The 27,877-nt window shown below is 36.2% G+C and overlaps 1 protein-coding gene and 1 long non-coding RNA gene across 30 annotated transcripts in view; one reads left to right on the top strand and one right to left on the bottom strand.

Annotated features, from left to right (window-relative positions):
- DOP1A (DOP1 leucine zipper like protein A) overlaps nucleotides 1-27,877 on the bottom strand; it is a 91,518-nt gene that overhangs the window by 63,162 nt on the left and 479 nt on the right. For 10 of the 29 annotated variants that reach the window (XM_070225201.1, XM_023650718.2, XM_023650721.2 and 7 more), the window contains exons 2-4: nucleotides 6,931-7,121; nucleotides 3,885-4,066; nucleotides 61-231 (exon numbers count right to left, since the gene is read on the bottom strand). In XM_070225201.1, the coding sequence (XP_070081302.1) occupies nucleotides 61-231; nucleotides 3,885-4,066; nucleotides 6,931-7,068 (491 nt within the window). In that variant the 5' untranslated portion in view covers nucleotides 7,069-7,121. Of the gene's footprint in view, nucleotides 1-60; nucleotides 232-3,884; nucleotides 4,067-6,930; nucleotides 7,122-10,183; nucleotides 10,292-21,203; nucleotides 21,320-27,135; nucleotides 27,192-27,877 lie in introns of all 29 variants that reach the window. The other 19 variants (XM_070225186.1, XM_070225200.1, XM_070225194.1 and 16 more) reach the window with 5 other exon arrangements.
- On the top strand, nucleotides 12,358-27,229 carry LOC138915991 (uncharacterized). Its single transcript, XR_011422570.1, has 2 exons — nucleotides 12,358-12,454; nucleotides 27,109-27,229. It is a non-coding gene; the product is annotated as an uncharacterized lncRNA (long non-coding RNA).

Genomic DNA, 27,877 nt, shown 5'->3' with positions numbered 1-27,877 from the left:
GCTTGGTGAAAAATCCATGACTTCGATTACTTAGCTGCACCAGTAACAGCACCTTCTTACCTCTCATAGTACTCTGATCCTTCTTCTAAGCCAGGAAGAATACCAGTTAGCAATCCTTGTAGACCAGGCTTCAGTGTTTTACCCAAAGGCAGGTAATAGATCTCATACAAACTTAGCAATGTTGGTTTCACAGACATGGCAGCATTTGCAAGAAGAGGAAATAATCCAGAACTGTTTAAAAAATAAAGACATGAACAAGTATACAACCAACAAACTGGACAACCTAAAAGAAACAGAAAATTCTTAGAAACATACAACCTAGCAAGACTGAATCAGGAAGAAATATAGAGTCTGAATAGACCAATTATTAGTAAGGAGATTGAATCAGTAATCAAAAATCTCCCAATGAAGGAAAACCAAGGACCAGATGGCTTCACTGGTGAATTTTACCAGAGATTTAAAGAATTAATGCCAATCATTCTTAAACTCTTCCAAAAAAATCAAAGCAGGAACACTCCCAAACTCATTTTACGAGACCAGCATTACCCTGATACCAAAGCAGAAAAAGACACAACAAGAAAACTACAGGTCAATATCCCTAATGAATACAGATGCAGAAATTTTCAATAAAGTATTCATGTGCCACATAATAATGTTTCAGTCAAGGACAGGCTGCATATATGATGGTGGTCCCAGAAGATTAGTACCTCCGTGTGTAGTAGGCTATATGATCCAGGTTTGTGTCTGTAGACTTCATGATGTTCACACAACAATGCACTTCTCAAAATGTACCCCCACCATTAAGCAATGCATAACTGTACTAGCAAACCAAATTTAGCAGCACATTCAAAGATTGTTCACCATGATCAAGTGGGATTTATCCCCAGGATGCAACGATGGTTGAACATACACAAAATCAATCAATGTGATGTATCATATTAACAGAACAAAACAAAAACATCATATGATCATCTCAACAGACACAGAAAAAGCATTTGACAAAATTCAACATCCATTCATGACAAAAACTCTTAACAAATTAGGTATACAAAGAACATATCTCAACATAATAAAGCCCACATATTATAAGCCCATAGCTAATATCAAACTCAATAATGAAAGGTTGAGAGCTTTTCCGCTAAGATCAGGAACAAGAGAAGGGTGCCTACTCTCACCACTCCTATTCAACATAGTACTGGGAACACAGTACTCCTACCCAGAGCAATCAGGCAAGAAAAAGAACAAGCATCAAAACTGGAAAGGAAGAAGTAAAAATCACCTCTATTTGCAGATGACATGATTTCATACATAGAAAATTCTAAAGACTCCACCAAAAAACTGTTAGATCTAATCAAAGAATTTAGTAAAGTTTGAAGATACAAAATCAAAATACAAAAATCAGTAGCATTCCTATACACTAACAACAAATTATCTGAAACATAAGTAAAACAATCCCATTTATAACAGCATCAAAAACAACAGAATACTTAGGAATAAATTTAACCAAGGAGGTAAAAGATCTGTAAACTGAAAACTAAGGTATTAACAAAGAAACTGAAGACACAAGCAAATGGAAAGATATCCTGTGTCCATGGATTGGAAGAATTAATATTGTGAAACTATCCATTGTACTGAAAGCCATCTATAGATTCAATGCAATTCCAACCATGATTTTAATGGCATTGTTTTACAAAAATAGAAAAAATAATCCTAAAATTCATTTAGAACTACAGAAGACCCTGAATAGCCAAAGCAACCCTCAGAAAGAAAGCTAGAAGTATCATACTTTTTGGTTTCAAACTATATTATAAAGCTAAAGTAATCAAAATAGTATGATACTGGCATAAGCGCAAACATGTAATCACATGAGGTGATGAATGTGTTCACTAAACTTACTGTGGTAATCATTTCACAATAGATACATATATCAAATCATTATGTTGTACACCTTAAACTTACACAATGTTATATATCAATTATATCTCAATAAGGAAGGGGGAAAAAAGAAAAGATTTTACATATAGATTAAAAAAAAGAGAGAATTAGTGACCTGGAAGCTACATAAGAGGAAATTACCCAGAAGGCAATACACAAAGACAAGAAGTTTGAAAATAGGGAAGAAAAGTTAAGGGATAGAGGAAGCCAGAGTGAGACAATCTAACATGTGTTTAATCATAGTTCCAAAAAATGGGAGAGAGAATAGATAAAGGCAATTTGAAGAGATTCCAGAACAGACTAAAGTAATTGATTCATAGATTCAAAAACCCCCATGAATCCCAAACAGAAAATATAAAAAGATATCTACTCTAAATATATCACAGTAAAACTCAGAGAACTAAGATTTAGAGGGAGGGCAATTTCAGACAGGGTAATCAGGCAAGTCTCCTCCAAGGAGTTGATATTTGATCAGAGATCTACACCGGAGTATTACAGGGTGAAGGAAAAGGAAAGAAAATGAGGAAGAATAATCAAAGAGACCCGTGTTACCAGAATGGAATAAATTGGGGGGACAGTGGTAGGAGCTGAGTGTCAGGGACACAGCCAGGGCCAAAGTACATAAAGCTGTAGAAGCCATGGTAAGGATTTGAATTTTTCTTATAGTGTGACACGAAGAAGCCAATGAAGGTTTTTAACAGGGGAATGACATTATCTATTTAATGTATTAAAAAGTTTACTCTGGTATTGTGTGGAGAAAAGAGTATAAGAGAATAAGAGCAGATGTTGTGTGAATGTGAGAAGGCCAGTGACAAAGACCAGGCTAGAGATGATGCTTACTTAGAGTGGATGCTGCTGGTGAAGTGAGACAGAAGTAAATGTATTTGGGACATATATCAGAACAACAGGTAACATTTATTGAACACTTGCTTTCTGCCTCACATTGTTCTAACCACTTTACATATATTAACTCTTTTAATTCTATTAACAACCTATGAAATTTGTAATCTTATTCCCATTTTGCAGATGAGAATACACACGCGGAAGTGAAGAAAATGTCCCAGGATCACAGAACTAGCTAGTGGTAAAGATAAATCATTAGACTCCACTGCCTCTCTTCTTACCCACTACGAGTTAGAACTCTCAGTGACAGAATGTACTCAGGCAGAAGAAGAATATGGCCAAAGAAAACATGATATCAAGTGTAACTTTCAGATATCAAGCTTGTGTAAATGGAATGGACAGTGGTGCCCTTTACTGAGCTTCAGTACATTGCAGAAGGCCAGGTTTATGGGAAAAGAGGACAAGTTTAGTTTGGGACAAGTTGAGCTTCAATTGCCTTTCAAGATCCACACAGAAATGGCAAGTAAGGCAGGAATTTAAAGCAGAAGCCAACACTGCTGACATCAAGTTGGGATTCAGTACATAAAAGATAAATCACAGGCATGGATAAGCTTGCCCAAGGAGAGAAAATAAAGTGAAAAGGTAACGTACAGGACTAAGCAAGCCCTAAAAACTCCATATGTAGAGTTCAGGGAAAGGAGGAAAGGCTAATAAAGTGATCAAGAAAGTAACTAAAATGGAGAACGTGGCTTCACAGACACCAAGAGAAAAGAATATTTCAAGTAGAGAATGGTCAACAATGTTGAAAGTGCTGAGTAATCAAGGTATCTTATTTTTTTCTCAGGGTAGTTCTCAAGCTTAAAAGGTAGAACACATTGCAGTCTCAACAATTTTGAATAAAAACTTTTCATGAATGACATCTAAGGAGGAAAAAAGTCGTACATTAAGGAATATTCTAAATTTTTCTGAATCACTATCAAAATATTTAAGATCAATATCTGAAAACCTCCATCACTGAGTTTTCAATTTTTTAGCTTTTATTGCAAAAGGCAAAAATAGTTGAATATATTTTATTTATATGTAAATAGGTGTAAAAGTATTCTTACCTATATAAAAAAAGATCTTTGGCAAGTCGCTTAGGTCCAATGATTTTGAAGATAATTTCATATGTTTCAAGCGCTTTCCGATGAACTCCACCTGGTAATGCTGGATGTAGACACTGAGCTAGGCGTTTGCCTATGGTCAGCTTTTTGGGTACTACCTGATACTTTGCATTATTTTGTAAAACCTTGAAGAAAACATTTTAATTCAGTTGAGAACAAAATATTTCATTTTATTTCCATGTTTTAATATTATCAAAAACCCTTAAAAAACTTTTCATACTCTAAAAAAATTGAGAGGACACTGAAGAACTTTCGTTTTTGTCAGTTACATCTATCACTGTATATTGTATATGAAATTAAAACTGAGAATTTAAAAAAATATTTATTAATTTGTTTTAAAAAAATAAATCCATTCTGTGCTAACAGAAATAACATATTTTATGAAAAATAATAATATTTTCCAAAGCAAATATATGCAGAAGAGAGGCAATGTTTTAGATTTTTGCAACTCTTCAATGTCACTCAGCCTTCAATCTATTTTTGATACATTGTTTGAAATACATGAAGAAAACCAGACCTCAACAGAGACACGTAATTGGAAGAGGGACAACCACAGCTTTAGAGTATCATACTATAGCAAGTAATTCTAATGCTTACAAGAATCTGCAGGAGATTATAATTGTCCATTTGTTCTTACTAACTTAATTTCCCAATTGGACCAAACACATTTTGCTTTATTTACTCAACCATAATATTTCTTTAGAGATAACAATCAGGGTGGAATTTATAGAAGATCCTATCTTACAAACCACCCAAAGGAGATTAGTTATTTAAGTAACAAAAAGAATTTATAAATGTAGTTCTTCAAAGTATTATGGTCAAGTGCTGCCAGAAATTATAAAATGAACACTCAGAATGAATACGGAATAATATACTAGAACTGAATTTAGAAGAACCACACAAGAAGTCCTTTATTTTACAAAATAAAGAACTGAGGTTAAAATATATAAAATGACCTGCCCAAGGCAGTACAGCAGAAAAGCCAGCAAATTAGATCTCACAGTTCATAAAAAAAGTGGAGGCTCTAACCGAAGTCCACTTAGATATGACATTTTCAATGTTCTTCCCACTGCAAGTCTTTAATTCAATTTTTAAATGGATGTAATGAATGTGAATAAAATTAGATCTATACATGAAAAGTAAATTAAGGGCAAAACACCACTAAGGATACAGCTATGAAAAATATTTTATTTTTTCAAACTAGCTGCCTTCTATTTCTAGAATATTAATTTGAATTTTGGACATAGAAGCAGAGTCAATATTTACATATATTTTAAAGAAAATTATTATTATTACCATAAGTACCTCTATAGAAGGAAATTTAATGATATATAAAATAAAATGCTTCAATAAAGAAATTCTATTAATATCAAATAAAATGAGAAAAAATATAGCACCAATTTTTAGAAGCATTTCTGAATTGGAAAACTAAATAACATGAAAATTTAGTATACTAGTAAACAAAATTTTATGCTAAAACAAGTATTTAGACTATCTTCAACAAATATATAGATAAATATAAAACCCTTGACATATTTCACCACAATTTTAGGTAAGTTTCATCTATCACTTGGAAATCCTACTTTGTGTCATCTGGATACAGTGAAATATATTTTCACGAATATTGATTAACTATAAAAAACTAATTATGTCCTGGGGCTGGCCTGACATAGTGGTTAAGTTCATGAACTCCACTTTGGCAGCCTGGGGTTTGCAGGTTCCGATCATGGGTGCAGACTACACACAGCAAGCCATCTGTGGCAGCATCTCACATACAAAATACAGGAAGACTGGCACAAGTGTTAGCTCAGCGACAATCTTCCTCAAGCAGAAAGAGAAAGACTGGCAACAGTAATTATATTAGCTCAGGATCAATCTTCCTCACCAAAAAACAAACAACCAAATCTAATTATGAACTTAATTAGGCAAATTAATTTTCACATTTTAATGAATTGCTTTTAAACATACTTCCCTAGCAATTCTTCAGAACAAGAAAGAACCTATCTTAAAGCAAACTCATACTTTTGAAAGCAATTTCTTGGGTATGTTATGAAAACTTAGAGAATCTATCAAACCTCAAACGATACATGTTGAAGTTAATATGTCCAACAGAAATTTGTGCATCTAATTTTAAGATAAATCCTTGGCACACTGAAAATGAAAGCTTTTCTTTTAAGATATCAAAGTAATTATCTATGGTAAGAAGAAAGTTGAAAACTAGTGTCCTTGTTATGTATTTTAAGACAAATTTCTTTCCCAATAATTGTCTGCTCCTCCAGCCCATTTAACATTTAGAAGTATTCCTATTCAATAACACCCATAAAAAAAAAAAATCCAAAAAATCTCTCCAAAATCAAAACCATGGATGTGAGGTGAGAAAAATTTGGTCTAAGTCAAGAAAAAAAACAACAAAAAAACAAACAGGGTCCAAATTTAAAGCTATGAGTTGATCAGTGATGCCACCATAATAATAGTGGATAAAAACCAGACATGTCAATAAAGATCATTCAAGGCCAAGGTCCCAGCTCTAAGCGACTGCTTGTCACTTTTGTAAAAGGTGCTGAATATAACCAAGGCTTGCCTGGATGTAAACTGTTTCCTTACTGCCACATACCATTTGGAAAGGACATCATAGTTACTGCTTTCCATATGCAGGTTTTCATTTTGCTGCCTGGAACTCCAGAACCACATCTGCTGCTCAACTACAGAAAGTTATTAGCTCTCACAGCTGGCACACTTGCTTCTTAGTCTTGTGTTTTTATAGGTAATGATGGTAACAACTATACTTTTCAAGCACTATTGTTTTGGCCTTAAAAATATGCCTCACTACACAGGCATGCAATTCATGAGTAAAACAGCAGTACCAAAAGTAATTCTGAGGTCTCATTATGCTTTTAAATCCTTTACTTCAAGGTTTAGAGAAATCCAATAACTATAAACAGGAATTTCATTTTTACTCCTTTTTATGAAATGGATAAGACAGCCATACCTTATTAAGTTTTCCAAGTGCCGATATCAAATCTGCCCATTCACTGGAGTATTCAAAATTCTTTAGTGCTTTGTCAACGGCGGCTACATAGTTTCTGTATTTGGAGTCACTCAATAATTCCAGCTCTTCTGTGTTCATCCTCCTACAGTGTCCCACTAGAGACCAGTTCCAAAATCATGTAAAATCATTACCTACAAAAGAGTTTGCAGGAGGAACCAAAGTTACAAAGTAAATTATTAAAAGGGGTTCAGATGCTCTTGCTGCAGAGTTAATTGCTAACTTAAATACAGCCACCACATCATAAGGAAACTTCAAGGAGCTCTATGGAGAGGTCCCTGTGGGAAGGACCTGAGGTCTGCTGTCACTAGCCATGTGAGTGACTCATCTTTGAAGCAAATCCTCCAGCCCCAGGCAAGTCTTGATTTGACTGTAGCAACAAATAATATAAAAGTTTATGAGGCAAAAACTCCACTTCCTTGTTATACCTTCAGGCTCTGGACTCTCAGAGCAGCAAACCAAACATAAAATATTATTTTGAAGTACTCTGAGAAATTAAAGATAAATATGAAGTTAATTAGTAAATCAAAAAGCATCTTAACCTTTCATTTCAAAATTGATTTTGTTTTGGGGCTGGCCCCGTGGCCGAGCGGTTAAGTTCGCGCGCTCCGCTGCAGGCAGCCCAGTGTTTCGTTGGTTCGAATCCTGGGCGCGGACATGACACTGCTCATCAAACCACGCTGAGGCAGCGTCCCACATGTCACAACTAGAAGGACCCACAACAAAGAATATACAACTATGTACCGGGGGGCTTTGGGGAGAAAAAGGAAAAAGTAAAATCTAAAAAAAAAAAAAAAATTGATTTTGTTTTATAGAAGAGTTGGCTACGCAATTCCCCCACTAGAGCCCAAGTCTTTGAGAGCAGGAACTATGTTTTATACATATCTGTATGTTCCACAGCATATAACTTACAATAGTGAGGATCAAGCTGGATTCATGCACAGTGGTTTAAGTATTGTGGTTAAGACTGGGGATAAATTAAAAATTACGCAAGTCGTCTTATCAACCTGTGGGTTCTAAAATTTTTTAAAACTAGATTTAACTATATACACTAGCACACATAGAGCCAATATGTGCTTCAGATACCAACGACTGAAAGACTGACATACTAAAACAAAGTCATAAACTTTCATAACTAATAAATATTAATAGCCAGTGACGTACATGAAATGAAGGTTAGAATGAACCCTCAAACAAACTGAAACATTTCTAGGTTTGCCTCTGAGAAATCAGAGAAGAATGAACCACAAAGCCAAATTAAACTTAGGGAAACAAAAAATCAACTTGACTGAATTTTCTGAAGGGTATAAAAAAGTATAAAATAACTGAATTCTAATCAATAAACCTAAGAAGGCACTAGTGGTAGACAGAATAAAGCACGTGTAGAAAGTTTACTGACAGGACATTTTTTTTCCTTAGCAATATTTCCAGTATAAGATATAACACATCCATTTTGAAGATGAGGTACACAATATTCACGCATGGGGAAGATTAACCCGAGAAGAAATTTAGTAATTATTTTTATCAATGAAAATAGGGGTTATCTATAATCAAAGTAATGATATAATTGTGAAGCAATATTAACTCAAGTGACATATGCTTCAGACATACTTTCCTTATTTAATATAAAAATACTAACCAATAATGACGAGCTAAGAGGGTGGCATTTATAACTCTTGCATGCGTTCACAGCTAAAAAAGTTGAGTGAGGTAAGAAATTTGGATTTTCTTACTTACTTAGCTAAAAAATTCTAAATATTTAAATGTGATTTTAAAAACTTCACATGGCATACACACCTGTAACACTCAAGTAGAACAAGAAAAGCAAAATCTTATGAAAACAGCTCAAAGATGAGAAAAGGATATTCTGTAGAAGTTTCATCAGCAAGGAGCTGCAGTACTTTCTTTTATGTGAAAAGATGGTCAGATCCTAGGACTAAAAATTTGGTTATGTTTCTTCTATGATTTTAATGCAAATAAAACTACTCATTATAAATCAGAAGAGAAGTTTAGGGATGTACCACTTTTGAATTTCTCATCCAATATATAATAAATGCAAATTCTAGTTCTCAGGTCCATTTTTCCATCTTTTATTTTAAAATGGCTTAGATCAGTACTCCTCAAGCTATCTGTGAAGGAAGTTCCCCCCCCCCAATTTATCACTGATGATACTTTTCTAAAATATTAAATCATGAACTTAGTTGCTGCAGCAACATCAGATTGCTATAAAAGTTTCTAAATGCTTACTTTCATCTGTGCTTATCTGATCTTTCGTTAACAAAGAATTTGTGAATGGCCCACCCAAATTGCACTTAGATCATAATGCAAATATAACATATTCCCATATTGCATCAAGGAAACTTCATATGCTGCCTCTTCTCCAGAAAGGTGGCGGTAAGGGCAAAAAACATACATACTCAATTTAAAAAAACAAGTGTTTTGTAGAAACCCCAGCCCATGAAAAGACAGGCAGTAGAAGGCAAAGTCCCCAAACACAGGGGTTAAAGTCAAGATAGCTGGGAATCCAAATCCTAGTTCTAACACTTACATAGCAGCTGTACGACCTTGGGCAAGATGCCCAAGCCTCAGTTTCCTCATTTGTAAAAGGAGATGATATCTACCTCAGTGGTTCTCAAAATTAAAGGAAGAACATATTAAAGTTATCGGAGTGCCTGGCACATAGAAAATACTCTGAAAAGTTATTGCCACTATTACCACCATTAAAAATAAAACACAGTACTAGGAAGCAAGTATGCTAATTATGAGGCTAATAAGTTATAATTAAGCATCAGATATGGCTCTGAATTTATTGGTAGCAAAATGGAAGACCCTTACTAATCTATTGTTAATTGTCTCATGAATGCAAATTAAAATGTGTCATCGCCAAATGTGATTTTTTTTACTATTTTATTAAAGTGCACATATTTAACACACATACCTGACGAATTCTGACTAATACATACACCCATAAAACCATCACAACAATCAAGATTCCTCACCATAGTATACACATTTCCATCACTGCTATCAAATGAGCTTTCTTGTTTGAATTAAAAAAAAAAACTACTTCCCAGTAGATACAATAAGAAACTATTTAATATTACCAGGAGACTTGAAAATGTAAAAATCAATCAATCAATCAAAATTCTAATTTTTTTTTCTTAAAGTGATGTAGGTAAGTCAAGATGGCACTTACAATCATTCTTTGAGGAGCTGTTAATAAGTAGCTTTTCTGACTTGATCTGTAGTCTACTTGAGAATTTAGTTGCAGTTCTTTCAAACTTACAACTCAGATAAACTGGACCTAAATTTTCATAAAACATGATTTAGTGTAGTGTTTTGGCTCATTCAAATGTAAAAATGAAACAAAATAGCTGTTAAAAAAAGCTATAGATTTCTCTAGGCAGATTAGGCCCTCAGAAAATTGTCAAGTAATACAGATTTATGTTTTCACACTTTATAGTCTTAAAAGGTAAAACTAAATACGAAATGAAACAGTCCACAGACCACTTGAATTTTAAAAAGTTTTGTTTCAACGGTTAAAAAAATGAGCAAACCTAATTTTAGAATAACTACACAAAGATCCTTTGGGTAGTTTGTTTATCACTAGCTGAGCTCTCCCTTTCCCTCCCTCCCTTGCCATGAAAGGTAGGGGAAGGGTTGCAGGAAGAGAAATATTCAGTATTATCCAATTCTAATATATCTGGGGACTGTCCAAGTGTTTTATCACACGCCAAGAATACAAATGAATAAATTATTTAAGGCAGCATGCAATAGGGGACCCTACCTGTTGATTATGAAAGAGAAAGTACCTTAAAAAATGTTATATGTAAAGTAGATTTTCAACTAAATGAAAAATTATCATTCAGTAATTGTTATCATCTAACAAATAAATGCGACAATTACTAACAAATCTATTTCATTTTGGTCAAAAGTTCAGGGTTTCAATGTTGACACTTTCACTAACAATCTTTAGCAAATCATTTATTTAACCAACTTATAAAAGCCAGTTAATTCAGAAAAATTAGAACTTCCCTGGAGTTCTAATAACAATATGGCAAGAAGACAATACCTGCCAGGTATTTCACAAATAGATTAATGTCACCCATAACCCTGAGGCTCTGTACGTCCCCTCATCTGACCCAGTCTCAAATCTTCAAATGGTACGCACTCTAGTAAAGTCCCAATACGTGATCAACAGATCTTCAGCTTTTCTCTGCACGTCCTGCCACGTTCTAGTCTTAGTTCTTCAAGGATAAGACTTCCTCTGATGCAGCAGAGGTAACAGCATCTTAGCTAACCGTATATTGTGCTTACTAAATGAAAGGCACTGTTCAAATGCTTTGCATACTTTAATTCCTTTAATCCTATGAGGTAAGCACTATTTTCTTATCCATACTTACCGATAAAGGAACTGAGGCAGAGAATTATAATGTGATACAGCTAACAAACGGCAGAGCCAAGGATTAAACTCAGAGTCTGACTTTAGAGTTTTAACCCTTAATCACTACTCTTCACTCTCAAGGATGCTCTTTTCCTTCTCATACCCATCTTATCTCAGGGCCAGGGAGTGAAGTGTCTTCCTTACTCCCCCTGTTATGCTTACCTGGCAAAATTCCAAACCTGGTTGAGCTCAATTATCTACTTTTTCCATGCCTGAACCCAAGCAATTGAGTATTCCTGGAGAAAAATCATACACCCAGGCTAAATGACTGCACTTTAAGAAAGACAAACTTCAAACAGGTACTTGACGTTGTTCTAATCCACTGTGTTTCCTCAGTATATTTACCTGCCTGACACAACTACTTTATAACTTCTCTCAATACTACTTTCCCTCCATGGTTGCTGAAGACCAAGTCTCAAAGTTAATTAAGAAAAGAGAAACAAAAGGAATGCTGCTACTTTCCACCCAGCAAATTTACAAACCTATCTCTACCTATATCCATACTCTCTACTTTCCCTCTTGTTCTGAGGAACAAAGGACCCTCCCCCCACCACAGGCCTACCCCTTTTGCTGTGTTCTGGATCCCTACCTTCTCTTGCCTTCTCAAGAACTTCCCCCAGGCGCTTTATTGGCTCACTCTCCTTCAGTACCAGTTTCTCTCTACAGGATCATTCTCCATCAGCCTACAGACAAGCTCTGGAATGTCCCATGGTGAAAAACTAAATTCCAGAGCCTCCCCTTGTCCCCACAGGCTCTCTGGCTACCAATCCACTTCTTTGTTCTAATTACAAAGCTTTTGAAAGATTTATTTATACTGTCTCATATCCTTATCTCCTATTCACTCTTCAGCCCACTCAAAAATGCCTTATGACAATGACCCTAGAAGGAAACCACCCATATAAAGGTCACCAGTAAAATGCATTAGCCAAAGCCAGTGGTCACTTCTCTAGCCCCTCATCTTAATCAACTTCTCAGCAGTATTCAATACTTGGTTCCTGGCTTCCAGGACTCTTCACACTTAAGGTATGTTCTGACCTTTCTAGCCACTCTTTTTCAACATTTGTTGGCTCTTCTTCTGTATTCAATTTTATACTATTATTATGTAAATGGCGAACAACTTCAAGCCTCAATCAGAAATCCTTCTCTCTCATTCCCCAAGGTTATCTCCTCTAGTCTTCTAACTTCAAATAGTATTTGTTAATCGATCGATATATCCCAAATTTATAACCACCACTTTCCCTTTTATTATTCTAACCAGTTAGAGTTGACTCCAGCAGACCACTGGATCCTGTTTCTATTCTTGAGCCCCTATGATTCACCCTCCACAGAAAAGCCAGAGATCTTTTAAAACCACATTATGTCATTATAAGAATACCTAAACTCAGATACACCAACATTTTTTGCATTGCAGGGCATTTTGTATTTACTATTCTTTACAGCTGAAAGCTCTTAGGTCAACTCTTTGTGTTTCTTCCCACCCTTCAAGTAACATCAAACCCTTAGAGAAGCTTTTTCTGATCAGTCTATGTCAGGTGACCTGCACCAGGCCCACAATCTCAACATCTACTCTAGAATATCACATTATTTCCTTCCTAGCACTTATTACCGTCTGAAATCATCTATTTATTTGCTTGTTTCCTATCTACCTTCCCTCACTGGAATGCAAATACCATGAGGTCAGTAGCCTTACGGGACTTGTTCTTTCCTGTATCAGCAGTCCCATAAAAGTGGCTGATATACAGTAGGCCCTCAAATATGTTTCTGAATAAGGGAATTAATCTATCAATATAAACACAGTTCAAGAACCATTTTGCTTTGTTTTCTCTGAGAAAAGCTCTGTAGAAAAAAGCAGAACTACAGTTCTATTTTTTAACCACTGTAGCCACACCTGACCTCACTCTCTTCAAACAGAGACTATATTCATATGGTTATTATGTGCTGTAAAAAATTGAGATTCTCCTAAGAACACCTATAAAAAATGTGCTATATCTAGTTACCTTAAATAAAATAGCTCAGTTTAAGCATCTTTATTAAGCATAACTACTTAAATGTGAGGATGTCATTCTAGCCCTTGTGAAAGAAAATTCATTAAGTATAATACTTCTAGAGGTCAAATCTTTTAAAATTAAGTAGACGCAAATCTCTAATTGGAGAAAATTTTGGTAAAGAGTTTTACTATATTTTATGTATATATTTATATTTTCACTTTTGGTCTCAGTAAAAACTATAAAAATAAAAACCTAAGATATGACAAACAAAAAATCCCATAGTTCTATCAAGGTGACAAATAGCAAACTTGATTTAATTTTGCTATCTTTTTTTTCATGTAAATAGACATACACGAAATTATACATCTGTTAAAAATAGTCTCTGAATTCTATAAAAATGATAAGATTCCTTCTGGTTTTAAATTCTATGATTTTTGGAACACAGAAGCAATATGAAGTAATTTAGAAAAACAGAAAAAAGCATGAGCACCTATTACAACCTAAAATGATCCATTAACAGGCAGCTTGGATTCTATCCGGGTAAGTATCAAATAGTAAATAGCTGTAATAACGAACAACAAACATATGCCCAAGTTAAAGATAATGATCCTGCCCCCAAAGCACACCAGCCAAATAAACATTGCATATACATTATTCAGGATGATGATGATGAACACAGTAGCTGACACTGACAGTAATAACTCTGTGGCAAGCACTATGCTAAGCCCTTTTATGTGAATTATCCTGTGTAATCTTCATAACACATCCATGAGGCAGGTTATGCTCGTGGAGCCACGTACATATGAACACTTTGGTGTCTGAGCTTCCATGGAGAGTAAGAGGAGCAACCAGGAAGAACTCTGGCAGGCTGACTCCTGTGTCTGATCCTTAATAACTATCCTTCTGAACTACTTTTTACCAGAGCTCTTAGTTCTTCTGCCTGTCATGGCCTACCTCTCCTCTCTTATTCATTTTTCAAAAACCTGTTCAGGCTAGATAGCCTTTCTTGACTCTTTAACACTCCATTATTTTAGACATTGCACTTTCTTTTCCCATTGCATTTATTTTTAAAAAACACTATAATAATGTGAGTACATATATTCCTGTCGTTTCTTCTAGACCTTGACTTAAGCTCAGGGAACAAACCTCAATTCTGAATACCCCAAACCTGGCTCACTGCTCAATACTAAAAGTGTTCAGGTTAAATTATAAGGCGAGGGGCTGGCCTGGTGGTGCAGCGGTTAAGTGTGCATGTTCCACTTCGGTGGCTGGGGGTTCGCTGGTTTGGATCCCAGGTGCGGACATGGCACCACTTGGCAAGCCATGCTGTAGTAGGCATCCCACATAGAAAGCAGAGGAAGATGGGCATGATGTTAGCTCAGGGCCAGTCTTCCTCAGCAAAAAGAGGAGGATTGGCAGCAGTTAGCTCAGGGCTAATCTTCCTCAAAAAAAAAAAAAAAAGGCGAAAGGACTGTAAATTCTGATATAAAAGGATTTTGTTTTGTTTGTTACCTGTAAAACACTGATTCTAATTCAATAAACGACCATGGTGGAAGGGGAACTATTTACAGTATGTACAAGAAGATAACCTACTTCCTTGAGAAAACATTTGGAAGAGGTAAAAATATGCTCTCAAGTGGGATGAAATCCTAGAGGCCTGTTGCAGGTTGGCTTATGCATCTGAAAACAGAACTATAGGCGTGGCTGTCCCCAGTGATGGTGCCCAGGGCTGATGTGAACATTCCTGTCGGATCAGGGCTATGTTCTAGTTGATAAATGCTATTGTTAAGCACTGAAGGGATGCATTATTTGACCTAATAAGCACAGGCTTTCTTTTGTTTTTCTCAAGGCAAAGGGAGATGTAATTCACGAGGGCTGCTAGTTATGAGGAGACAAAAATAATAGTTTAGAAAACAAATATTTCATAGAAATTTCCTACATTTTCAGGAACTCTGTGAACATCACTGATAGTTCAATTACATATTCTGGTTTAGTCATATCATATTTGTATTAACCATATCTACGGAAAGAAGTAGTTGTGCAGATAGTCTAAAACTGAGAATCTCAAACAAGTAGATTTTGACTTTGGGCTGTATCATGCTTTTTTCAAATACACCTTTTTAAGCTTTAGCATTTGCTGATATTAAAATTGGTTTGATTTCTCTGTGTATACATTGATTGGGTGGTGGGGAAATGAAACAAACTTTTTAGGCGGCAATGGCAACTCAGCCTGGGAGTAAATATCAGAATAATATACTTAAAGAAGATCTAAATTATCTAGATTGACCATATTCTGTTTTCGTTTTCAATTAGGAAGAAGAAAACATTGCTTGTTTTTTTTAATGACTGACGGTAAAACATGAGAACAGTAATGATAAAAATGAGTGCATTGCTATTTGCTATTTGGAATGATTAAAAAGAAACACGAAACACAACATGAAGGACAACTCTAACTTTTTGCTATCCTACAAGTCCTTTTTTCTAGTTTATTTAAAACATGACTTTTCAGAAAGCATCTTTCTCAAATATTCTCATTTGTAGCTAAATATTATTCTTCATATAACAATGAAAAAGAATGATTCTGCTTAAACGTTAAAAGAAATACTCTTACCTAAAACTACTAGAATTAAAGTAAAAGAAGCAAAAGTAATCTTTACATACAACTAAATCCACCATATTAAGTTAATCAAATATTTCTAAGACAACAAAATTTAACCAATATTTTTAAAAATCAGTAACTTAATAATGTTCTCAGCAGTTTTAAAATTAGCAAACAATGTACTATTGATTTATTATAGTATTCAATTTAAAAATAAAGACTGGTTGTTAAATGAACTAATGTAAAAATGTTATACTGTATATACTAATCAGTACAAATTTTTCTACACTTTTTTTTTTTTTGAGGAAGATTAGCCCTGAGCTAACATCTGCTGCCAAACCTCCTCTTTTTGCTGAGGAAGACCGGCCCTGAGCTAACATCCATGCCCATCTTCCTCACTTTATATCTAGGACGCCTACCACAGCATGGCGTGCCAAGTGGTGCCATGTCCGCACCCGGGATCTGAACCGGTGAACCCGGGGCCACCGAAGGGGAACGTGTGCACTTAACAGTTGTGCCACCGGGTCGGCCCCTGCACTTCTTAATGTACTGAAGTTCAACTGAATATCTGTAAACAAATTTTATAGCCTGTGAAAAAGATACATTTTTGCCGGCTAAAAAAAATTCCAGGCAGTGTTAAGGTTTATTTTCCTTTGTAAATTTTATTAAAACTGTTTCAAAAGTAAAATCATGAGGCATAACAGACACACACACACACACATGCATTAAGATGCAAATTCAATCATGTCAATCTATCTAAAGGACAGGATCAAAATACTACAGGGCAGGAAGGCACCAGCATGTTAACTGAGTGATTTTACATACAGGGATTTACAAAAAAGGATTTTCATTGGACAAAACCATGCACGTGTCTGTGCACATCAGTTTACTCAAAGCTATAAAAGAATGCTGCCAGACAGTAGGGCTAAGTAGGCTTGTAAGAGTTAAAGCCCTTGATGGGCAAAAGAGAGAGACTAGAATTAATTTTTAGGATATCAAGATACTTCACTGAGACAAACGGGACAGTACCTATAGCAGACCTGCCCCTGCTCCCAGATCTCTTTCAGTGTTCATCTCCCTCACGTTTTCAGGTTAAGGTGAAAACAGAACAACAGTATTAATAACACACGTCATGAAAGAACAACAGCAACTTGCTGAGGTGTTACTCTGAAGAGAGAGAATTAACGCTAGATATTTTGGTAGATTCTCAAGTACCTAATAGAATCAGAACTAAAATAAGGTGTTGACTATTGTAAAATCCTTATTCAGAATCCCTTTACAAAAACTGAGTATACTCCAAAACACTGGAAAGCCATGACCTGTTATTATTATTACAATTCTCCTTACCTTCTGTTTCATAGTCCTTCTGCTCTCTTAAATTTCTTTAGGACAGCACTCCAATACAGGAAACATACGCTGTCAAGCACTATTATTAATCTCTGAAGTTTCTTTTTTTACTTCATTACTGTCAACAGCACCATCATCCTCCCAGTCACACAAGCTTGCACTTTGACTTTATTTCTTATTCTCATATCCACTCTATCAACAATTGCTGTTTAGCTTTTTTCTTTTCTGGATGAAGTTGACCATGGTAGACAGACAATATCTTTCGGAATGGTCTTTGAACCCTAGTTCCTGAATAGTTTCACCTGGACTATTACAAAAGCCTCCCATTTTCACTACCCCCAGCCTCACTAAGAGACGATTAATTTTACATAGCAAAAACCAGTTTGAGCGTATTACTCCCTGCTGGAAGCTCAGAAAAGTAAATTTACAACCCATGAAAAGCACTTTCGTCCAGTGCTTACTTAGCAAGTAACACTGCTATAATTATGACATTCAATTATTTAGAAATGAAATGCAAGTTCTTAATCATATGATTAAAGTCTCTTCATAAACTGGACGCGTTCAATCTATCTTATAATTCATATTTCGTCCTAGCTAAACAAAACCTAGTGACAAAGATTCTTTGCTTGACCAAACTTTAGTCAAGCTTCTGAACCTTCTCCTAGGCCCATCTGTGCATTTTCATGTAAAATGTAGTTTTAACAAGGACCTGGTGAAGGCAGTTTAACCAGAAGCCCCTACTCTCAACATCTGATCATCCTCTATATCTGGTCAGGTTCCTCATTCTCCAAAATCTGATCACGCTGATCTGTCTTCAGCAAGGATCCTGTTAGTTCGGTTTAATAAGGATCTCCCCTTTACCCCTGATGTTTCCTCTTAGTACTTTTTCTTTTTTTTAAAAGATTTTATTTTTTCCTCTTTCCCCCCAAAGCCCCCTAGTACATAGTTGTGTACTTTTAGTCGTGGGTCCTTCCAGTTGTGGCATGTGGGGCGCTGCCTCAGCATGGCTTGATGAGTGGTGCCATGTCTGTGCTCAGGATTCGAACCGGCAAAACCCTGGGCCACCAAAGCGGAGCACACGTGAACTTAACCACTTGGCCAAGGGGCCAGACCCTCCTCTTAGTACTTTTTCATCCACTGACCCACACCCTGCCCCTTGGCTATGAATTTTCACTTGCCCATGCTACATTCAGAGCCAAGACAAATCTCTCTCCTCCACTGTAAAACCCCATTGCAGTGGTCCCTATACCTGTCATGATGATCCTACATATAGTCTGCCTTACCATCTTTAACAGGTATCACTGAATATTTTTGACCTAATCAATCGTCCACTGTTTAAGACTTGCTCCCTTCCATTTCAGTACTTTACATATGCAATTCCTTTTCTGGATATGCCCTGTGCTCCTTTTCAGGAGCTTTTTTCCCTATCAAATTCTATTCAAAATGCTATGACTCTGCACAATACCTTCTGATTCAACCCCCCGACTTGGCTTAGTCTTTAATCAGTACCTCATTTAGAAACATGGCTTACATTACAGGACAGTACATGCATATATGCTTCACGTTTCTAAAAGTTTAATGCCATTTTTTTAATTGTAAAAGCACATAACATAAAATTTACCATTTTAACCATTTTTAAGTATATATTTCAGTAATGTTAAGTATATTCAAATTGTTATGCAATCTCTCTCCAGAACTTTTCATCTTGCAAAACTGAAACACTATACTCGTTAAGCAACAGCTCCCCTTTTCCTTGTCCTCCTAGCCGCTGGCAACCACCACGTTACTTTCCATTTCTAATGAATCTGACTACTTTAGACACCTCATATAAGAACCACACAGTATTTGTCTTTTTGTACTGGCTTATTTCATTTAGCATAATGTCCTCAAGGTTCATCCAAGGTGTAGCATGTGACAGGATTTCCTCCATTTTTAAGGCTAAATAATACTCTATTGTACGTATATACCGCATTTTGTCTGTCCATTCATCCATTCATAGACATTTAGGCTGTTTCTATCTCTTGGCTACTGTGAATAATGCTGCTATGAAGTTGGGTATGCAAGTATTTCTTTGAGATCCTGCTTTCAATTCTTTTGGATATATACCTGGAAGCAGGATTGCTGGATCACATGGCAGTTCTATTTTTAATGTTTTGAGGAACTGCCTTACCGTTTTCCACAGCAGCCACACATTTTACATTCCCACCAGCAGTGCACAAGGATTCTGATTTCTCCACATCTTCAACAACACTTGTTATTTTCTATTTTTTTGACAGCAGTCATCCAAATAGATGTGACGTGGTATCTCACTGTAGTTTTGATTTGCGCTTCTTTAATGATTAATGATGCTCAGTATCTTTTCATATGGGTTTGTTGGCCATTTGTATATCACCAATAAAGAGATGTCTATTCAAGTCCTTTGCCCATTTTTTAAGTTGGGTTATTTTTCTTTTCGTTGTTGAGTTGTAGGAGTTCTTTATATATTCAGGATATTAGCTTCCTATCAGATGCGTGACTTGAAAATATTTTCTCCCATTTTGTAGGCTGCCTTTTCACTTTTTTGATTGGGTCCTCTGATGCACAGAACTTTTGAAGTTGATGTAGTCCCATTTGTATATTTTTGCTTTTGTTACTTGCTATCTTGCTGTCATATCCAAGAAATCACTGCCAAATCAATTTGTCATGAAGCTTTTCTCCTATGTTTTCTTCCAGGAGTTTTATAGTTTTAGGTATTACATTTAGGTCCTTAATCCATTTTGGGTTAATTTTTGTATATGGTATAAAGTAAGGTTCCAACTTCACTCTTGTGCATGTGGATATCCAGTGTTCCCAGTACCATCTGTTGAAGAGTTGTCCTTACCAAAGTGGGTGCTCTTGGTACCCTTTGTTGAAGATCATTTGACCATATACACTTGGGTTTATTTCAGGGCTTTCTATTCTATTATATTGGCCTCTATATCTGTGTTCAAGCCAGTACCACAGTTTTGATTACTGTAGCTTTATAAAGTATTTTAAAAGTTTTTTAGTATTAAAGTCCTTTTAAAAAGTCCTTCTGCCTGAAACACTAAATACTAACTTAATCTGACTAGTACTTCTCATTCTTCAGGCCTCATTTTACCTGCTTTGGGAAGTCTTCCCTGACCATTCCACCATCTTCCCAACACTCACATACACACCTCCTTCCTGGGAACTCCCACTACACACTGTACGTCCTCTATCATAGAACTTTCTTTGCTTTATTATAATTGAACTGTGGCTCCCATGGGTGATAATCCCTTTGATAGAGCCCTCACCTATCATTTTAGCTCTCACTTTCCCATCTCCTGACAATGTGCCTGACCCACAGTAAATGACCAATAAACATTATAAAAATTGAGTGACAACAGAATACACTCAGCTGATAAAAAGAATAAAGTCTATGTAGTGATTTAGAAAATGCTCCCAAGATATATGAACTAAAAAAATCAAGGCGCAGAACAGTGTTTATAGTATGCTACCATTTATATAAAAACGGGGGACATATTTTCATATAATTTGCCTATGTATGATACGCCTCTAAAAGAGCACACAAGAAAATAATAAAACTGATTACTTACTGGGGTCAGGTGGGAACTGGGTGGGGAAATGGGGGCCAAGGAGAGGGAGTCTTTTCACTGTATACTCTTTTACACTTCTAAAATCATGTGAATTATTCCTCATCTATAGTATTAAATAAGTTTAGTTTTTTAAAGGTGAATTTGGGCCTGGCCCTGTGGCCAATGCTTAAGGTTCCCTGTGCTCTGCTTCAGAAGCCTGCAATCACAGGTTTGGATCCCAGGCATGGACCTACTCCACTTACCGGCCACGCTGTGGAGGTATCCCACATATAAAAGATTGAGGAGGACTGGCACAGATGTTAGCTCAGGGAGAATCTTCCTCAGCAAAAAACCAAAAGTGAGTGAATGAATAATGTCCCTAGAAGACATCAAATAGCAGCTGTGTAATATGTGGCATTTCCTCCCCAAAAAGAAAATCAAAATGAACAAAATCTGTATCTTAAATGTTACATTTGAACCCAGAATCATCCCACCATCCGTGAAGAACCACAGAGACTTGGAATTTTGTTGATAAAGTACTTGTTTTGTTTAGTAAAATAATTTTCAAGTGGCATTTTAAGTAGATCTTTGAATATTCTTTGTAAAACCATGAGATGTGCATATATTGCATATTGAGTAAATATGTACTATTTATTACTTAGAGACATGTTCACATATTTGCTTTATAAGATGTCGTAGCTAGCTTCTAAGATGGCCTTCAATGATCCTCAACTCCTAGTATTCACCCCCTTTGTAGAGTCTCCGCCCACACAAAGTTATGCTGGCCTATGTGAACAATATATAAAATACCGTAGGAGTGAAAGTTAGGTCATAAAAGACATTGCAGCTTCCACCTTGATGTCTACTGGATCACTCCTTCTGGGGCAAGCTAGCCTTTACGTCAAGGTCACTCAAGCAGCCCTCTGTGGTGACCCATTGCAGGGAGGAACTGGGACCTGCCTCCAACAGCCACAAACAACTTGCCAGTCATATGAGTGAGCCACTTCAGAAGGGGGTTCTCCAAATCAGCCAAACCTTTAGACGACTGTAGCCCAGGCAAACATGTGACTGCACCCTCCCAGGAAACTCAGTGTAGAACCTCACAGCCAAACTGCTCCCAGTCCCTTCTGACAAAAGTGGTGAGAGATGCTTACTGCTGTTTTATGTTACAACATTTTTAGATAATTTGTTATGCAGCAATAGATAACTAAAGAATTTATTCTTGAGTCAGCCCTGACGGCCTAGTGGTTAAAGCTCAGCGCGCTCTGTTTCAGCAGCCCAGGTTCAGTTCCCAGGTGCAGAACAACATCACTAGTCTGTCAGTAGCCATGATGTGGTAGTGGCTCACGTAGAAAAACTACAAGGACTTACAATTACAATATACAACTATGTACTGGGGCTTTGGGGAGGCGGGGAGAAAAAGAGGAAGATTGGCAACAGATGTTAGCTCAGGGTGACTCTTTCCCAGAAAAAAAAAAAAAGTTTATTCTCAAATAATATTTTACTCCTTTTTTTTTTTTTTTTTTGTGAGGAATACTGGCCCTGAGCTAACATCTGTTGCCAATCTTCCTCTTTTTGCTGAGGAAGATTGTCGCTAAGCTAACACCTGTGCCAATCTTCCTCTATTTTATGTGGGATGCTGCCACAGCATGGCTTGACAAGCAGTGCTAGGTCTGTGCCTTGGATGCAAACCTATGAACCCTGGGCCACTGAAGCGGAGTGCAGGAACTTAACCACTATGCCACCAGGCTGGCCGTGCTCAAATAATCCTTTCCTTTTTTAAACCACAACCTCTATAAATTAAAATGGTATAACAAAAATGGTACTTATCAAATCACACAAACCTAATAGGCAGCCTCAAATTATAGAATCATCTAGGCTTGGGGCACAGTGCTTTGAAGACAGCCATCCAATAAAATGCCAGATGCCATAAAAAAAAAAAAAACGTTGCTGGAACCTCTCATTCAGACTCAAAGGTGAACTCCTAACTGATGGTAACACTTATGGAACTGGTGGTATACAATATGGAAGTAATTTAAATATTTATTTTTATTCCCAAATGACAGAGACTAACTTTAAAGCAAGTACTATGTTCCATTTTTTTCTAAGAAAAACTTCTGTCCAGGAAATTTTAAAATTGAGACACATTGTAAGACACGTGTAAGTGTGTATGAAAAAGCCACAGTGCCAAGTGCATCATGCTGAAGACAAGCAAAAATTATAATCAGCAGAGTGATGGCATTTGTGGTATATAAAATACAAGAGTTCCAGCCAACTGGAAAATTTGATTCATCATAATAACACATATCCTAAGGGTTTCAGGTAGTTGATATTTTATAGTACTTTGACATAACAGCACAACCAAAAGCAACTGGAAATGCAGAGCTATTCACCTGTATAATTCAAAGGACTAAGACTGCTGTGCTTTTATAGTTTTTCTGATTACAGCCAGTTGTCACTTTTAAATGATGACAGTTTATCTGCACTGCTTCTACACTGATGCTTTATTTTACAGTAGAGACATGGGAAGGAAACTACCTGTTGCAGGTGAAGGCTCTTATGAAATAAAGACTATTCATCCAAAGGGCTCTTCTCTTACTTCCAAATTGAGGTTGCATCCCAGAACCTTAGATTAACAGCAGTCTGACCCCTGGTTGAGTAGTAGATTATTACGTGTACTGATAAACCTAGTATCATGACTCAGGTAAATCATTTCTTGGAAAACAGTAATACCAAACTAAATGGTCTAGTTATCTGAACTCTTTGTTCATGAACACAAAATAATGGCAATTTAAACATTAAGCTCATAATATAGATATGCGTGTAAATAAATATAGTAAGTTGAAATACAAGATGTATTTTATATAACAAGAGTAGGACATTTATTTTCCTGCCTGTTCATATAAAACTCTTTCCATAAGAGAGGAGAATTTTTCATTACTTCAGAAGAAAACAAGCTGGAAATATCTTCTGTAAGATGGAAATATAAAAAACAGCTCAAACTTGAGAAGTGATGAGAGGGAGTAGCAAAGGAGATATCAGATTCTTTTATTCATCTACTCTTATAGAAGCTTTGCCAGGTAAACATTATATTATTAACATTTCATCACTCCTCTACCAACAGCTATCACTTTGTCATATAAAAGGCTCCCACCAGTATTTAGATTTAGATTTACTTCTTTCGAGTGAAGATTTACCTTAAAGCTAATGTACCCTGATAACAAAAAGGTGATAGTGTTTTATAAGTAACATTAGTACAAACGGTGAAGTGGTGTACCTACAACATGACTGACAAACAATAATGTACAACTGAAATTTCACAAGGTTGTAAACTATCATAATCTCGATAAAAAGTTAAAAAAAGTAACATTAGTAACATTTTTGAAAAAAAGGCACATATGATTCAATAACAATATTAACTTTTCATCTTTGTATTTTTTTTTTTTTTAAAGATTTTATTTTTTCCTTTTTCTCCCCAAAGCCCCCCGGTACATAGTTGTGTATTCTTCGTTGTGGGTTCTTCTAGTTGTGGCATGTGGGACGCTGCCTCAGCGTGGTCTGATGAGCAGTGCCATGTCCGCGCCCAGGATTCGAACCAACGAAACACTGGGCCGCCTGCAGCGGAGCGCGCGAACTTAACCACTCGGCCACGGGGCCAGCCCCTCATCTTTGTATTTTTAAAGTCAACTCTAGTACACCTTTTAATTTACAACTGAGGCTTTATTTTCCAATTCTTTCACAGATGAAATTCTGAGGAATTTTCAAGCTCTATATAATACATTATCCCTTAAAATTTTGGCCACTAACCAGATGTGACATGATTTTCTGGGGCCCAGGGACAGGGTTAAAGTGATACTGAATCAAGTGAGGAAGTTATTCCCTCTACATTGCCTTTTAATTCCCGGACTGCACCAGGAAGTCTCAGGTTGGTGCCAGGATGTTATCAACACCTCTCTAACTCCTGCTAATCTCCCTTTTAAACAAAGAACAGTAGGTCTCAGGCTCAGAGTCTTCAGCAGGCAATAGTTTTTAGCTAGAATTTAACAACACTGCTTTGTTTAATTATCTTTATGCCTACCTTCCATTTAAGGCAAGTGATACCTGCTTTTTACTTGTGGTAGTTATTTCAAATTTCTTTTAAAAATTATTTTAATAATCACATTGATATAAAGAAATATTAAGAAAATCAGTATACAGGAAGTATGCAGCTAGGCCAAAATTTTGAAGATTACGTGAGAATTAGTGAAGTTTGAGAAATACTACACTTACCCATTTGGTCAACAAATAAATATAAGTGCCTTCTATGAGCATGCCATTGATTTAGCCACCATGAAGGACAGAAAGCGATGTTCAAAGAAATATAAACAGTAAAGTTGGAAGAGAAGGAAATTACTTCCAAGTGAGGTAATCAACAAAGGATTCACAGGCAAGGTGGCATTTGAGCTCGGACTCCATGGGTACAATTTAGACATGCAGAGATAGGGAGAGCATCTGAAGAGAGCAAAAGCGAAACGATACAGGCCTGAGAGGTGTCATGTTCCAAATCTCGCTTGTAGGGTTGGTTACAAGGGTATGTGTATAATGTACACACAAAATGAGCGCACATTATTATATGTAACTTTTTCCTTAATGAATTTGATACCCTACCTGTGACCTATACAACAAAAAGTCACTGAGGTTTCAGGCTTGGCTAGCTTGGGAAGGGGGGGAAGTAAACGCAATAAAGAGAAAAGGGAAATCAGAATTTAAAGACAAGGGGATCAAAAATACTTATTTTCACAAAACAAATTTTCAATAAAAACTGTTAGCTATTATACAAAAAAAACCCCAGCTCTATGCGTCTACTTAATAGTTTCATTTCACTGAAGACAACTTATCTGAATTAAGGCTTATCTATTAAAATTAAATGTACTGTTCCCAAGCCCCTCAAACAAATGAGCACATTAATAGCATTCACCTCTAACAAAGTAACAAAGAATGGACAAAGTAGCTACACTACTTGTGTGCTAGGGACATCTGACAGAATTTAGCAAAATAATTTAAGATTGTATTCAACACTGAGACCCCATTTGTAAGCAACTTAGAAATAACTGTCTTAGAATCTACATTTTAACTTTTAACTCTTCGCAACAACTTAAGCTCTTAAAATTATTCAGTTATTAATTATTAAGTACATTTCAAGTGGCTTTTATCACATTTCGTAGTTTAAGAATTCATGACTAGAGAAGGAAATCATTCATAATAAAAATAAGGCCATTATCAACAAGTATTTACTTGTTGGAACTTTATAATGCCATTAATGAAATCCATAACTTGACCATAAAATCAAATTGAAAACATGAATTAATTATGGTTATAGAAAAGCATCAAGACATCAGGAAAAAAGAACATACTCTTCTGCCATAAATGAAAGCATTAAGGCTCACAGAAGCCTATGTGTAACCTTAACATTAATATTTTACTAAGGAATATAGAAGCCTTTTGTTATATCAGTGAGTTGCCACTAGATCTTCATACTTCAAAGAGCTTAAACTGAAAGCCAAAAAAGCACAATGTAGAGAATTTTAGAGCTGAAGGGGGACTCAGCTCAAGTGCAGTAATTTTCAAACTGGTATTCTAGGTAATTGTATTCTAGGAAATGTTAACAGGTTGGCCGTAAGAAAATAGGCTCTCTGGCCAAGTAAGCTAGGAAATGCTTTGGTATTCTTCCCCTGGAGATTTACATGCATATAAGCATAGCAATAAAGGTTTTGAGAAGTCCTGCAGTTAAAAGAAAACCAAATTTAAACCTGATTTAACCCAATGTGCTCCCCAATTATTTGCCATGGAACACTGTTTTGGGGCAGTAAGCCTATTAACGGACTCAGAACAGAGGTCAGGAGAAACATACATTTGCAAAACTCTGATCCTATGAAATTTCCTTCAAACAGATGACAAAACTGAGGCCTCGAGAGATCATACCTGGTTAGCAGGAGAACAAAGAACTTGAATGAAGTCTCTCCCAGGCCAGAGCTCTTTCCACTAGTTTAACTATAAAATAGGACTGCCTTGAGTGTCAATAGCCAAACATTTAACTAACAACATTTAATTTACATTTAACATTTTGATTATGATGCCACATTTTCTGGTTTGTGTATTAACTTAGGTGTTTTTAATTCTTCCTTCAAGACTTGAGTTCCTAATAATCAGGCCCACCTGGAGATTCGCCACTGTTCAGCAAACGTGGAGAATGCGTTCCTTCAGAGCGGCAGCTGAAAGAAATCACTAAAATAAAGCATTTGTACTACAACTTGTTTGGTATTAATTTACTCTTGCTATAACTTCCAGCAGCTGAACTAAATCACTGTTGTTTATCAGGTGGGGAGTGACCTAGCATACAATGCTGAGGTATGTCATCCACAGTAAAATGCAAGAGAAGACAATCTTGCCAACGACACCGAAATTGAGAGATTTTGTCTTCCTATAGTTAAGAAGTTATTTGTCAGCCAGTTAGGTTACTATGTTTTTTGTAACTTTATATAAAAAAATATTTTGATGGCTTTAACTGCAACTCCCAATCAGATTTTCCCAATCTTTATACTTCTCAACCTCCACAGAACTCTAAGATAGTGTAAGAATAATCAAAACAGAATTTACTTAGCTTTAAAAAAGTAGTTTTGTGCCACCACCCCCCCGCCCCGGGGAGGAAGAAAAATGGAAGAGACAAAACAAGTAACTATTGTTATGTTGCAACTTTAATCAAAGGTGATCGCCGTTAACAACTTCCTTATGACTAACCTGACTTCCTCTCATAAACTTCGGCACTCCTTCCCCTCCCTCGCCCGCCCCACCCCGGAACATTAACCCTGGCTGGCATCCCTGTCTCCTCAGTCCTAAAAGCACCCACCCGATGAATGAGACGACACGATGCCCAGATCCCGCCAACAAAGAGGTACCC

This window comes from Equus caballus, chromosome 10 (assembly GCF_041296265.1).
Source record: "Equus caballus isolate H_3958 breed thoroughbred chromosome 10, TB-T2T, whole genome shotgun sequence".
Lineage (NCBI taxonomy): Eukaryota > Metazoa > Chordata > Mammalia > Perissodactyla > Equidae > Equus > Equus caballus.
The sequence above is the reverse complement of the archived record's forward strand: the minus strand, read 5'-3'. Positions and strand labels throughout refer to the sequence as shown.